This window comes from Dryobates pubescens, chromosome Z (genome assembly GCF_014839835.1).
Source record: "Dryobates pubescens isolate bDryPub1 chromosome Z, bDryPub1.pri, whole genome shotgun sequence".
In the NCBI taxonomy this organism is placed as follows: Eukaryota; Metazoa; Chordata; class Aves; order Piciformes; family Picidae; genus Dryobates; species Dryobates pubescens.
The window spans coordinates 132,842,277-132,855,650 of record NC_071657.1 but is presented as its reverse complement, the minus strand read 5'-3'; the positions used below and the strand labels follow the sequence as shown (position 1 = coordinate 132,855,650).

Sequence of the window (13,374 nt, the reverse complement as noted above, 5' to 3'; positions counted from 1 at the left end):
CTCCATGAGACTGCTGCTATCTGGGGAAGCCTCAGGTATTTTTCTTTACCTTTGTTTGAATGTGCTGCCCAGGGAGGTGGTGGAGTCACCCTCCCTGGAGGTGTTCAAGGGGGGGATTGTATGTGGCACTTGGTGCCATAGTTTAGTAGTCATGAGGTGTTGGGTGGCAGGTTGGACTTGATCTCTGAGGTCTTTTCCAACCTTATTGATTCTATGTTTTGTTTAGGGAATCATTTAGGATCAAGACTGGGATAAAAGAGTGGTAGGAGTGGAGCCATCAGGTGTACTCCAGTATCTGAAGGGGGCCTAAAGAGAGCTGATGAGGGACTTTTTAGGGTGTCAGGTAGTAATAGGACTAGGAGGAGTGGAATAAAACTAGAAATGGGTAGATTCAGATTGGATGTTAGGAAGAAATTGTTCCCCATGAGGGTGGTGAGACACTGGCACAGGTTGCCCAGGGAAGTGGTGGAAGCCTCATCCCTGGAGGTTTTGAAGGCCAGGCTGGATGTGGCTGTGAGCAGCCTGCTGTAGTGTGAGGTGTCTCTGGCCATGGCAGGGGGTTGGAACTGGATGCTCCTTGAGGTCCCTTCCAACCCTAACAATTCTATGATCCTACTCACTCTGCAGCTGCACTGGTAATGAGGAGGATTCCAGCAAGGCCCTGGCATCAGCATTCAGAAACCCCAAAGAAAAAACACCTTTCTGCAGCAGTATAGCATGGAAAAATAATTGTTTCACAGGCGTTGTTTTTCTTTTCCAGAAGAGCTTTTTGCTGAGGAACTGTGGTTGCAGAATGCTTTGTGTACAGCTTTAGCTTTGTGCCAAGCTGGAGAGAGAGAGAGGAGTGGTTGTTCTTGTGAGTGCACTGGTGCTGCCCAGCTACCTGGTTATGCCATCAGGGAAGGACAAGCCCCTTGAACAAGTGGTAGGAGAGCACTGATTTTCTTAGTTTTAGAGAGAGGCAGTCTGTGGCTGTATTTGAATGGTCAGGGAATTACTGAAACTTGGCTGGGAGGGCTTGCTGTAGTAATCATTCCACTGAAGAGGTGGACCCAACTAGGCAACATTCAGCTTAGCCACAATTTCTGGTAGATCTACAGCTCATATAGAGGACACAAGGACGTACTAGGAGGTTTTAATACAGCCTTAGATCAAGACTGAAGTCAAAATAACACTCTTTTTAAAAGATAATGTTGATGTTTCTGGTCTGTACTCTTCCACTGTGAAATAAATTGGGAGCAGGTACTCCTGGGGCAGGATGCTTGCAGCTTTGCTTGCAAGACTTTGCTTGCAAGACTTTGCTTGCTCTTTCCCCAGCACACTTCATTTCCCACTGCCCCCTGAATTTAAGCATGGGCTGTGACAATGAGGGCTGAGAAAGAATTGCTGAGCAATAGGAGCTGGCTTCTTACAAGGGAAGTGAATTCCAACCATATTGTAACCAGTCGAAATGCTGTTTGCATTCGTGGCATTCGGGGCTAAAATAACCCACAAGGAGGCGGAGGAAGGAGAAGAAGGACCATCAGCAACGATGTGAGTTCAGCCAGAGGAGGGGTAGGTGAAAGAGCCCCCACCAGGTCTCTATGGGTTTACGTGCTAGCCCAAGCCATCACATCTCGCCCATCAGCAAGTTCTGTGCTCCCTCTCGTGGCAAAGCCTGAGCAGTCAAGCCATTGTAACACACCTGCCGGTGGCAAAACCCTGCTTCTGCTGAGCTAGGAGAAGGATCTGGCGCCCAAACGATCTCAGCGTTACTATGTGCACAGTAATAAGACAAGAAACAACAGGTACAAGCTTGAACATAGAAGAAGTCACCTCAACACGAGGAGAAACTTCTTTACAGTGAGGGTGACAGAGCACTGGAGCAGGCTGCCCAGAGAGGTTGTGGAGTCTCCTTCTCTGGAGACTTTCAAACCCCACCTGGATGCATTACCCCATGCAGTGCTACAGGCTGGGGTCAGAGTGGCTGGAGAGCAGTCAGGCAGAGAGGGACTTGGGGGTACTAGATGATGGCAGGCAGAACATGAGCCTGCAGTGTGGCCAGGTAGCCAGGAGGGCCAATGGCATCCTGGCCTGCATCAGGAACAGTGTGGCCAGCAGGAGCAGGGAGGTCATTCTGCCCCTGCACACTGCACTGGTTAGGCCACATCTTGAGTCCTGTGTCCAGTTCTGGGCCCCTCAGTTTAGGAAAGATGTCGAGTTGCTGGAAGGTGTCCAGAGAAGGGCAACAAAGCTGGGGAGGGGTTTGGAGCACAGCCCTGTGAGGAGAGACTGAGGGAGCTGGGGTTGCTTAGCCTGAAAAGGAGGAGACTCAGGGGTGACCTTCTTGCTGTCTACAACTACCTGAAGGGAGATTGCAGCCAGGTGGGGGTTGGTCTCTTCTCTCTCCCAGGCAACCAGCAGCAGAACAAGAGGACACAGTCTCAAGCTGCACCAGGGCAGGTTTAGGCTGGAGGTTAGAGAGAGTGATTGCCCATTGGAATGTGCTGCCCAGGGAGGTGGTGGAGTCACCATCATTGGAGGTGTTCAGAAGGAGGCTTGATAGGGTGCTTGGTTGCATGGTTTAGTTGATTAGGTGGTGTTGGATGATAGGTTGGGCACGATGATCTTGAAGGTCTCTTCCAACCTGGTCTATTGTATTGTATTGTATTGTATTGTATTGTATTGTATCCTATCCTATCCTATCCTATCCTATCCTATCCTATCCTATCCTATCCTATCCTATCCTATCCTATCCTATTCTTGATGGACTTGATGATCTCAAAGGTCTTTTCCAACCTGGTCTGGTCTATCCTATCCTATCCTATCCTATCCTATCCTATCCTATCCTATCCTATCCATGATGGACTTGATGATCTCAAAGGTCTTTTCCAACCTGGTCTATTCTATTCTATTCTATTCTATTCTATTCTATTCTATTCTATTCTATTCTATTCTATTCTATTCTATTCTATTCTATTCTATCCTATTCATGATGGACTTGATGATCTCAAAGGTATTTTCCAACCTATTCTATTCTATTCTATTCTATTCTATTCTATTCTATTCTATTCTATTCTATTCTATTCTATTCTATTCTATTCTACCCTACCCTACCCTATCCTATCCTATCCTATCCTATCCTATCCTATCCTATCCTGTCCTGTCCTGTCCTGTCCTATCCTATTCTTGATGGACTTGATGATCTCAAAGGTCTTTTCCAACCTGGTCTGGTCTACTCTACTCTACTCTACTCTACTCTATTCTATTCTAGTACAGACTACCCTGGGTGCCCCTGCTTTAGCAGGGGGGGGTTGGACTCGATGACCTCTTGAGGTCCCTCCCAACCTCTAATGTACTGTGATGTACCAAGCTTAATAGCTTATATAGCTTAATAAGCACAAGCTTAATAGACTTAGAAACACAAATAGCACTGAATTCTTTTTTTATTGACATTGGGGGGAGGGGAAAAAAAAAATTCTTTCACCATCCGATTGACCGAAAGTTTGCCAAATGAAAGGTCGACAAAACAAGTGTTTTATGTACGTGCAAACATTGCAGATCAAACTGCTAAAAGAAATAACTAAAAGACAGGTCTTGAGCTAAGATCAAGCAGCAGAAAAATAGCAAGTAGGTAAATGACTATTAAGTAGGTCTTACTTTGAAACTTCCCATTGAAACAAAGAATAAACAACAAGAACACCACCAAATAAAGCCACAGCAGGTAATAGTTGCTCTTCTAAACTTTTATACACCATGTATGGATCACTCTGTCTTTCAGTTATTTCCTCTGGTAAGACTGACTTCTGTGAAGTCTCAGCAAGGCCATCTTGGCTGAAAGCATAACGGTAGACAGGAGCCTGCCTAATGCCCTGTTACAATGAAGAAATGGTGTGGGTGCGGGGTGGGGGGGGAGGTGGGGTTGGCTTCTCTTGTCTTTATTTCTTTTGGTTGGTTGTTTGGGGTTTTTTTTTTTTTTGGTGTTGAATACACCTGGAAATAGGAATCTGATCCTGTGCAAGTCTTAAGATTTCAGTTTCCCCATGCTGGCTGGTGTCTGAAGGGTCCTGGAACGAAAAGGTGGCTCTCGGTAAAGCAAGGTTTCTTCTTGGTCCGCAGGTAACAGAGAGGAAAGGTCTTTTTTTGTTGTTGTTGTTGGTTTTCTTTCTTTTTTTCCCCCTTTTAAATTTTTTTTTCTTTTTCTTTTTTTTTTTTTTTTTTATAAATCATGTTTTATTAAATTGTTTATTTGTTTGTGTGGTTTTTTTTTCCCCCCCTGTAAACAGTTCTTCTGGGCTGATTTCGTTTCCCGAGAGGTGAGCCATCGTAGCGCTTCTTAGCCAGGTACCTTTCCCAGAGGTCCGTTTCGGCTCCGGTTCCAGGTTGCATCCTTCCGTTGGACATCATCAGAGGCAGATGTTCAGCTTTAAAATATTGACAGGTTTATTCTCTTCGTCCCCCCCCTCCCCACCCCCCCCCCCCTCCCCCATCTCAGGAGGGACACTCTGAAGCTTCTAACTCGGCTAAACAATATTTCGTTTGACTGTTACGATCCCGAAAACTGTAAAAACGGTGGGATGGAGAGATACAAACAGCGTTGGTGACACTGTATTGCCAATGTTTGCACTGAGACCCCAGGGTACCATAGAGTTTTAGTCTTAAAAAAATCATATTTATATTCCATTTACATCAGACTTACACATTGTAAAAGAAATACATACACAGTACATACGTCAATGCCTAGTATTTTACAGGGAAACAGATGGAGTCATGTGAAAATGGGTGGCTCCCTTCGAGAAAAGCTTTGGGTGTGCACTACTGCCAAATTTCTGGTGACAGAGATGCTGAGAGGAAAGGGAAAGTTTTGCTTCTATTTATTTTCTTTCTTTCTTTTTTGTTTCAGTTAGTAATTTTTTGTTGTTGTTTTGTTCTTTATTTTGGAACTCTTCTTTTAACCCAATCAGTGCATCATGGCTGCTCGCTGGATAAACCTTACATGTTCTCTTCCCTATATTACCCTGTTCTTGCAGAGAGTTTTAAGTAGTGCACTTCAGGTAAAGTAGAAGAAAGAGATGACATCTAAAGGGGGGAAAAAAAATAAATAAACATTAATTAGTGTGGGTCTTTGGTTCTCCTTTGGTCTAGGATGCAGTGACACCAGAAAATGCTAGAGCACTAAGTGAGCTACAGCATGTTTTACTAAAGCATGGCTTTGAATACCTGCAGGAGTGTGTCAGGTTACAGCCAGCCCCAGAGGAGTGTGGGCTGAAAAGAACCCAGCCCCCAGGTGGACAAAGAAACCCAACCCAGCTGGGCAGAGAAACTTGGTTTCCCCTCCCAGGGAAAAGGGGGTGCCTGGGTCAAAGTCTATTCCATTCCCACTTCCTGTCCATCCAAGCCTACTTGAGGGGAGCCTTTTCCTGTCTCTTCCTCTTGCTCCTGCAACCACGTGGTGGGGCCTGCTCCATGCTGCATCCAAGCTCCTAAGGACTGCATCTAAAGAGAATCCACATTTGCATCTAGAGCATCCTATGCCAGCTGAGCCTGGTTTGGTGTATTTTTGTATTTGCCCTTTTTCCTTATAACTTTATATCTTCCCTTTTACTCAAATGCCTTTTATGTTTTGTTAAACTGAACTTTTTACTTCTGAATCAATTCAAGACTGTTTCTTTCATGGTTTTACCTCTCTTTTCTCCTGCCTAATTTGCTTTACCCTACCGAGGAAAAAAGGGAGAGGGGAGGCAATCTAAATCTGTTCTATCTGGGCTTTTGGACTCTGGGAAAGCTTAGAATAGAACAGAATAGAATTGGCACTGGTTAGGCCACACCTTGAGTCCTGTGTCCAGTTCTGGGCCCCTCAGTTTAGGAAAGACGTTGAGTTGCTGGAACATGTCCAGAGAAGAGCAACAAAGTTATTGAGGGGTTTGGAGCACAGCCTTATGAGGAGAGGCTGAGGGAGCTGGGGTTGCTTAGCCTGGAGAAGAGGAGGCTCAGGGGAGTCCTTCTTGCGGTCTACAACTACCAGAAGGGAGGTTGTAGCCAGGTGGGGGTTGGTCTCTTCTCCCAGGCAATCAGCACCAGAATAAGAGGACATAGTCTCAAACCACCAGGGGAGGTTTAGGCTGGATGTTAGGAAGAAGTTCTTCATAGATAGAGAGATTGGCCATTGGAATGTGCTGCCCAGGGAGGTGGTGGAGTTACCATCGCTGGAAGCGTTTAGGGAGAGACTGGATGGGGCACTTTCTGCCATGGTTTAGTTGATGAGATGGTGTTGGGTGATATGTTGGACTTGATGATCTCAGAGGTCTCTTCCAGCCTGGTTAATTCTTTATTCAGCACTGAGGTTGCTTTCCTGCATCTGGAGACCTTTGCCTGTTTGGCACAAGGCTGAACACACATTTATGTGTTTAGACCTTGTTGATGTACTCTGTGACCCTCCTTGTTTACTGCAGCTTGGCAGCATTTACCTTTTCTACCTTGCTGATCCCTTTGCTATGGAGCACTTATTCTTTCACATCTTTTTGGAACCCTTCTTCTCCATCTGCCTTTATGAATCCTCATTGGAACCCTTCACTGATAAAGTACATTGTGGGTTCTGCCAAATCCCCTTTGAGATTTCATCAGAATAAAAGTGAAACTAGTAGGTTGTATTTCCCCAGCCTGTGTCACAGAACAGAGCTGTCCTGGCTGAGCCTTCTGACTTGGTGATAACAACTATTTCATAAGAGGAGAGTATTGGGAAAGGTTAAGCATTGTGACTGCCAAATACACTGGAGCATAGCCAGCAGCTCGAGGGAGGTGATTCTCCCCTCCTACTCTGCTCTGGTGAGAGCCCACCTGAAGTACTGTGTCCAGTTCTGGAGCCCCTCTTACAGGAGGGGTCTGGAATGTGTCCAGAGAAGGGCCGCAAGGATGATCAGAGGGCTGGAGCTGCTCTCCCATGGAGACAGACTGAGGGAGTTGTGGCTATTCAGTCTGGAGAAGAGAAGGCTCTGAGGAGACCTATGGTGGCCTTCCAGGATCTGAAGGGGGCTACAAGAAAGCTGGGGAAAGGACTTTTTGGAGTGTCAGGGAGTGATAGGACTGGGGGGGAATGAAAAAAACCACTAGAAATGGGTAGATTCAGATTGGATATTAGGAAGAAGTTCTTCCCCATGAGGCTGGTGAGACACTGGAACAGATTGTCCAGGGAGGTGGTGGAAGCCTCATCCCTGGAGGTTTTGAAGGCCAGGCTGGATGTGGCTCTGAGCAACCTGATCTAGTGTGAGGGGGGCTGGAACTAGATGATGCTTTTGGTCCCTTCCAACCCTAACAATTCTACGATTCTATGTGTAGTGGCATTGCTGCTGCTCAGCTGTGCAACACATGGCCACCACAGCAGAAAATTTGACCCATCCCATGTGCTCTGTGGTAAACTTTGCTACAGATACCAGCAGTCTTCCTTATTCTTAAATTTCTGTACTTGAGAGTGGACTCAAACTGGGCTGTGCAGGGCATGCTCATGTAACTGTTCATGGTTTCTGGCAGCTCATCCTCGTGGTGGCTTCAATTAATGCTTACAAGAATTTACCTGAAATGCAACTTGAAAGCATAGGAATGGAACCCAGCTGTGATGAAGAAAGGCTGTGAGACACTGTAAGGTTGTACCCAGTGGGTGTAAACTGTTTTGAAATACAAGGCATTGACATTCTCTGCAAGAGAAGTGAGTAGCAGAATACAGGAGTCTGCAGCTTGCTGTGGTCACAGGCCAGTCTCCTTTGTTCCACAAGCAACCCATCTGCAGCTCTCTTTTCAGTCTGCTTTTCATATGCATTTTCCTCTTTGCTATATTAAAAACTCTCTCCTGGTGCTGTTTGGATAGCTCATCCAGTTATCCACCTCTCCTGCTTTTTAGAATCAGTCCCTGATTCTCTGCATGCAGATGGTTTTGTTGTGTTCTAGGCAAGGTGTTACAAGCCTGGGTCTCAGTCTGCCTTGGATCTGGAAAATTTCAGGAGGCATGCTGTAAGGAATAATATTCCCTTTTGCCCAAGTATCAGCATTTCTATGGTTCTGTGTTCTGGACACATCTCTTCCTGCAGTCCTACTTACTGATGGCTTTGTGTTCGAACTGCATTTTTATTGGTCATACTTTATGGTTTTCCACAAGGCAGTAGGATCCTGAGCAACTGTGATGGGTTCCACCCATCCTGGAAGCAGGGAGGGGAGGGCTTGTGAGAGAGTTGCTCTCCCTGCAGGGGGTTTTCCCCCTAGAAAACTAAGTTAGTCTGTGCCAGTCTCCCTCCCTGTCCAGCAAGCCTCTAAAAAGGAGGACACTGCAGCCATTAGCTCTCTCTGGGCCCTGCCTTTGCTTGGATGAGGACTGCTGGTGGCTCCCTGCTTCTCTGCCATGTGGTCAGGCCTGATCCTTCTCCCTGCTACCTCCACATCTCTTCAAAGAGGCTGGTTTTGTATTCTTATTCTTAATCCCATCCATCTTTGTTCCTTACCCTTGTGAACCCTACCTGTTATTGTTTTATATTTATGTATATAGATACATATATATAGTTAAAGAAAATTCTTTATCTCTCTACTTCCAAGCCAACTCCAAATTATTTCTTGGTGGATTTGCTCCTTTCCTTTCTTTTCCTCTCTATTGGGAAAGAGAAGGGGGGAGCAGGGGAGGGATTCTCAGCCTTGCCCCCATCTGAGCTCTTAAGTCCCAGTTAAGGCTCAAACCACCACAGCAATCTACATTTTCCACTGGTAGCACTGGCTGTTCCTAAGCGCTTTTTGAACCTGTTTAGAATTAGTAACATCTCAATGGCCCCAAGCTTCTCCCGGTACTGGGAATCTAAACCCAAGGACTTTCTTGCAGAGCCTGGCATGTCTTGCCAACAATACATAATACCTGTTGAAGCATGTTTAATGCCTGGTGAGGTTTTGGTGCTATCCAAATATTCTTTCCAGCTCCCTTGCAATTGCCTGAGTAGCTAAATGGAAAACTGTTTTACTGAGGAAGCATCAGCATGAAATGGTGCTGCACTGATGAAAGCAAAACCTGGGATGTAGCAGGAAACGGTGCATTGCTGCAGAACTCTGCAAGAGTCAATCTGTGAAACTCATAGCCATGTTCAAAAGGTAAGGGGTGAGGCATGCAACATGAATTCCAGTACAAAATTTGATTCAAAGTGGCATCTAGCTCAGAATATTGTTCCTGTGACACTGGTCAATTGTGGATGGTTTAGGAAGAGACTGGATGAGGCACTTGGTGCCATGGTTTAGTTGATTAGATGGTGTTGGGTGATAGGTTGGACTTGATGATCGCAAAGGTCTTTTCCAACCTGGTTCATTCTATTCTATTCTATTCTATTCTATTCTATTCTATTCTATTCTATTCTATTCTATTCTATTCTGTTCTGTTCTATTCTATTCTATTCTATTCTATTCTATTCTATTCCATTCCATTCCATTCCATTCCATTCCATTCCATTCCATTCCATTCCATTCCATTCCATTCTATGCTATTCTATTTGGGAAGTGCAAGAATCTCTGTAACAGATAACTTTGGAAGATTTTCTATGTAGGGGGAAGTTTTGTACTAGCTTTGTGCAGCTACCTGATGTTCTAAACTGAGCCATGTCTCTCATTTAAAAATAGAAAGTAAATCTATTTTGCTTTACTAGTTGTCCCCCACCTCTACTCCCCCCCTTTCTCTCCCTAGCTCCTAATACAACTTATTCAAATGCTCTGTGCTCGTAAAGTAAGTTAACTCCCTGTGCCTGCTGCTCTCTCCCCAGTTCTAGCTTTGAAGTTTGAGAGCATACAAAATGCATTATGGTTGGTGAGCTCCCATCAGAAGAGTGGTCTAAAAACGTTTGTCTTATCTGCTGAAGTGATTTCAGCAGAAAGAACCTGCTTTTAGAGAAGGGGAGAAGAATCACATAGCATCTCCTGGACCGAGCTTGAGACTGCTGTCCTGATGAAGAGACCACCCCAGTGAGTCTGAGTTAGGTGCTCTGCTACATGCTGGCTCTTGTTTGAATAATGCCAAGGAAGGTTGGGTGTAGCATAATAAAGAGCCTTCATGATGGCTCCATATGAATACTCACAACAATTCAGTGCTGGCTTCTTTGCTAGGCCTTGTCAGCATGAGTATGTGCGAACTGTTGAGCTGTCTAACCTCTGCAGTCGTGATGAAGCAACTGCAAATTGTAAAGAAACAAAAGAAAAGAAGAAAAAGAAAAAAGAAGAAGAAACAAACCAGAACCTATTTAGAAACATGAATAAAGAATAACTCTGCTTTGCTATTAAATTGCTTTGTGGCTTTCCGTGACACGTCCTGGGCATGGTCTAAGTCCCAACTGTTTCTTCATGGCTGTTCTACGACTGAAATACAATTTGAAATTCAATTTTGTCCTGATTTTGCTGTGAAGCCCTAACACTGTGCCTGTCATGGTGTGTAAAAACCATGGCATTCTTAGCTCTGGGAGATACAAAGCCAATCCCAGATGAAGATGTGAGTGTTCAAAGCTACCTGCCTTGAACTCTACTAATTTTGGTACTCAGCTCAATAATTAGTTGCCTGGAAGACCCTGAGTAAATCACTGCATTCTCCCTTGTGTTAGTTCCCCATCTATAAACTGAGAACAGTATCCTCTAACGTTGTAGCATGGCTGGGAGGTGAAATCAAGAAATGTTTGTGAGGTTCTTAGCTACTACACTGATGTGAGCCACGGGAATGCATAGGGAGCTAGTGCCTTGATTGGTACACGGGATTTGCCTTGGAATGGATTCTTGTCTTACAGCTTTGTTGCCAGAATAGCTCAGGATTAAAAGCAAAGCGTGCACATGAGCAGTGGAGTCAATGGAACTCAGTGATGCAATCAGTAAATGATTCCATCTGTAACTGCAGCTCTAAAGTATTGTTTCTAAAGGTGAGAAATTTAGATGGCAGTATTGTCCTACCAAGTTCATACAAGAGCTACACGTGAATCACTAAGAGCAGTTTAGTAAATTACTTTGAGGCAAGTCTGCTCCTAGACCCAAATTCTCCCATGAGGAAATAAACAGCAGTGTTTGAAATGGGCCAGTCTGCATCCTGGTGCTTCTCAGAACTTCAGGCTTTGTCTATCATCCATCTCCCTGCAGGAACAGCTGCAATGGGCTTTGTCCCTTCTGCCTGCCCTTTTACAACGATTTTTACATTTTACTTTCTTTCTTTTATTAATTTTTTGTTAATGATGAGCTCTTTGTTACTTTTCCAATCATTGCTGAGTCATTAGTGCATCTTTTGGAAAGGAAGAGGTTTCCAAAGAAAATACAGACTGGTAGACCTGAAATTTAGTGTCTGCTAACTACACTAGCTGCCTGATGGTTGTTAATTGTTAGCAACTTGAAGTATGGGATGGCCAAGGCTAAGCTAGTGAGTTTGAAAGTCAAACAGGAGAATAAAGATGATAGCCCTGTCTAGGTTCACTCTCTAAAATACACCCCACATGCTGGTGAGGCTGATGAGATGAAAAATTTGCTTAGGTATTGTATGCAATCTTAGATCAACATCAGTAAACTAATTCCTCTCTTTCTGAGTTTTTCCTTTGCAGATCTAGGATGCTTATACAAACACTGACAAGCTGAAGTCAACCTGAAAAAAATCAATACTGTGCCAAGTCAGTGCTTCTTCATTCCATTCACCATGAGGGTGGTGAGACACTGGAACAGGATGCTCAGGGAGGTGATGGAAGCCTCATCCCTGGAGGTTTGAAGGCCAGGCTGGATGTGGCTGTGAGCAACCTGATGTAGTGTGAGGTGTCCCTGCCCATGGCAGGGGGGTTGAAACTGGATGATCTTAGAGGTCACTTCCAACCCTGACAATTCTATGATTCCCTAATTCAGCTGCCCTTGACTTCTTTCATCCTAGTTACGTGAACACAGCCGTTCTGGTGCAAGACGGACACGGGCTAAAGGTCAGCTTAGCCTGTTAGAATAAGGCTCTTGGTTTTCAACAGTGAGTGCAGAAATTACTACATACCATCAGTTGCCATCTTCCGTGACTGCCCTGATGTTGTGGTTAACCTGAACCCAGCTGGCAACGTTTCTGATGAGCCTGGCATCATGCTGATCCCATGAACCTCACGAGGAGGAAACTGTCGTCGCCAGGAGGGGCCACGTCTGAAGTTCTTGTCGTCACTCTGCCAACATAGAGTTGTGTTTGATAAAGCAAAAGGTTTGGGTTTAATTCTTCTTCTTCTTTTTTTAATTTTTAAATTAATTATCCTGCTGTCTGCTCCCTCTCTCACTGTCAGATGTATTCCACAACAGCCACCCTGCTCTGTGGTACTGCATTCAGCAGCTTCGGTGTGGTTGAGACACCCTCGTGCTTTAGAAATAGTAAATGCCAGGGCGGAAAATGCCTCTTAAATCTCAGGGTTTTAGTATTTGATCTGATTTAGTCTGATCTCTTCCCCACACAGTGACAGAAATTGCAGTGGTTTGCACTGCATTGGAAGGCTTATGTAAAGTGCTAATGAGTAAATACTTGTGCTTGCACAGAATTCATAGGCTTCTCACATTTACGGCAAGCCTTAGAAAGTTTTATTCCTCTTCCCTTGCAGACGTCCAAGTCTTGAATCTTTTTTGCACTAGACTCTTACCTTAAGATGAATATTTTCCATAGGTGGATTTGAGATTCCCCATCCCAGAAAACTGCCCCAAATCCCACTCTATTACATAGCAACTGTGAAGAATAAAAACAAACAAGACAAAACCAAAACCAACCAGCCAAAACCAAACCATGGCAAAACAACAACCAACCAACCAACCCAACCAACCCCACAAACAACCACAAATCCACTTTTCTTCTTTATTTTTAAAGAAAGAGTGTTAGGAATTATAAGTAAAGAGCAGGTTGTGCAGGCCCTTGCTCTAGCCACTGACACATAGCCTCTTTTCTTCATGTTTCCTCTACAGAAAAGGTTCATGTTAAGGTAAGAGTGCATTGTCAAACTTAGCATCCAAAATGCTGTGAGCACCACTCTGTGGTTATTTTAAAACCTTGGATTGGCTTTTATCTATTCTTCAAAAACAATAAAATAAAGAAAGTGCAGATTAACATCTCTTCATGCAGTCAAGGTTTCTGTTTTACTGTGGCATGTTAGGAATACTGAAAAGAAAATGAATTACTTCCTCAAGCCGTCTTTCGGTTCCTAGTGCTAAAAGGTTGTTGTATTCTCTCTCAAGGATCTGCCGGGCCTGGAGACACCAAAGTGAAAAATTAGAATAGAATAGAATAGAATAGAATAGAATAGAATAGAATAGAATAGAATAGAATAGAATAGAATAGAATAGACCAGGTTGGAAAACACCTTCGAGATCATCAAGTCCAACCTATCACCCAACACCATCTAATCAACTCAA

General features: G+C 44.4%; 1 protein-coding gene across 1 annotated transcript in view; it reads right to left on the bottom strand.

Annotated features, from left to right (window-relative positions):
- Positions 1 to 4,475: 4,475 nt before the first annotated feature.
- The window catches only part of PPFIA2 (PTPRF interacting protein alpha 2), a 353,836-nt gene continuing 344,937 nt past the window's right edge, over positions 4,476 to 13,374 (bottom strand). The window contains exons 30-33 of the mRNA XM_054178470.1: positions 13,141 to 13,209; positions 11,990 to 12,149; positions 10,071 to 10,163; positions 4,476 to 5,058 (exon numbers count right to left, since the gene is read on the bottom strand). Coding sequence (XP_054034445.1) covers positions 10,105 to 10,163; positions 11,990 to 12,149; positions 13,141 to 13,209 — 288 coding nt within the window. The 3' untranslated portion in view covers positions 4,476 to 5,058; positions 10,071 to 10,104. The remainder of the gene's footprint in view (positions 5,059 to 10,070; positions 10,164 to 11,989; positions 12,150 to 13,140; positions 13,210 to 13,374) is intronic.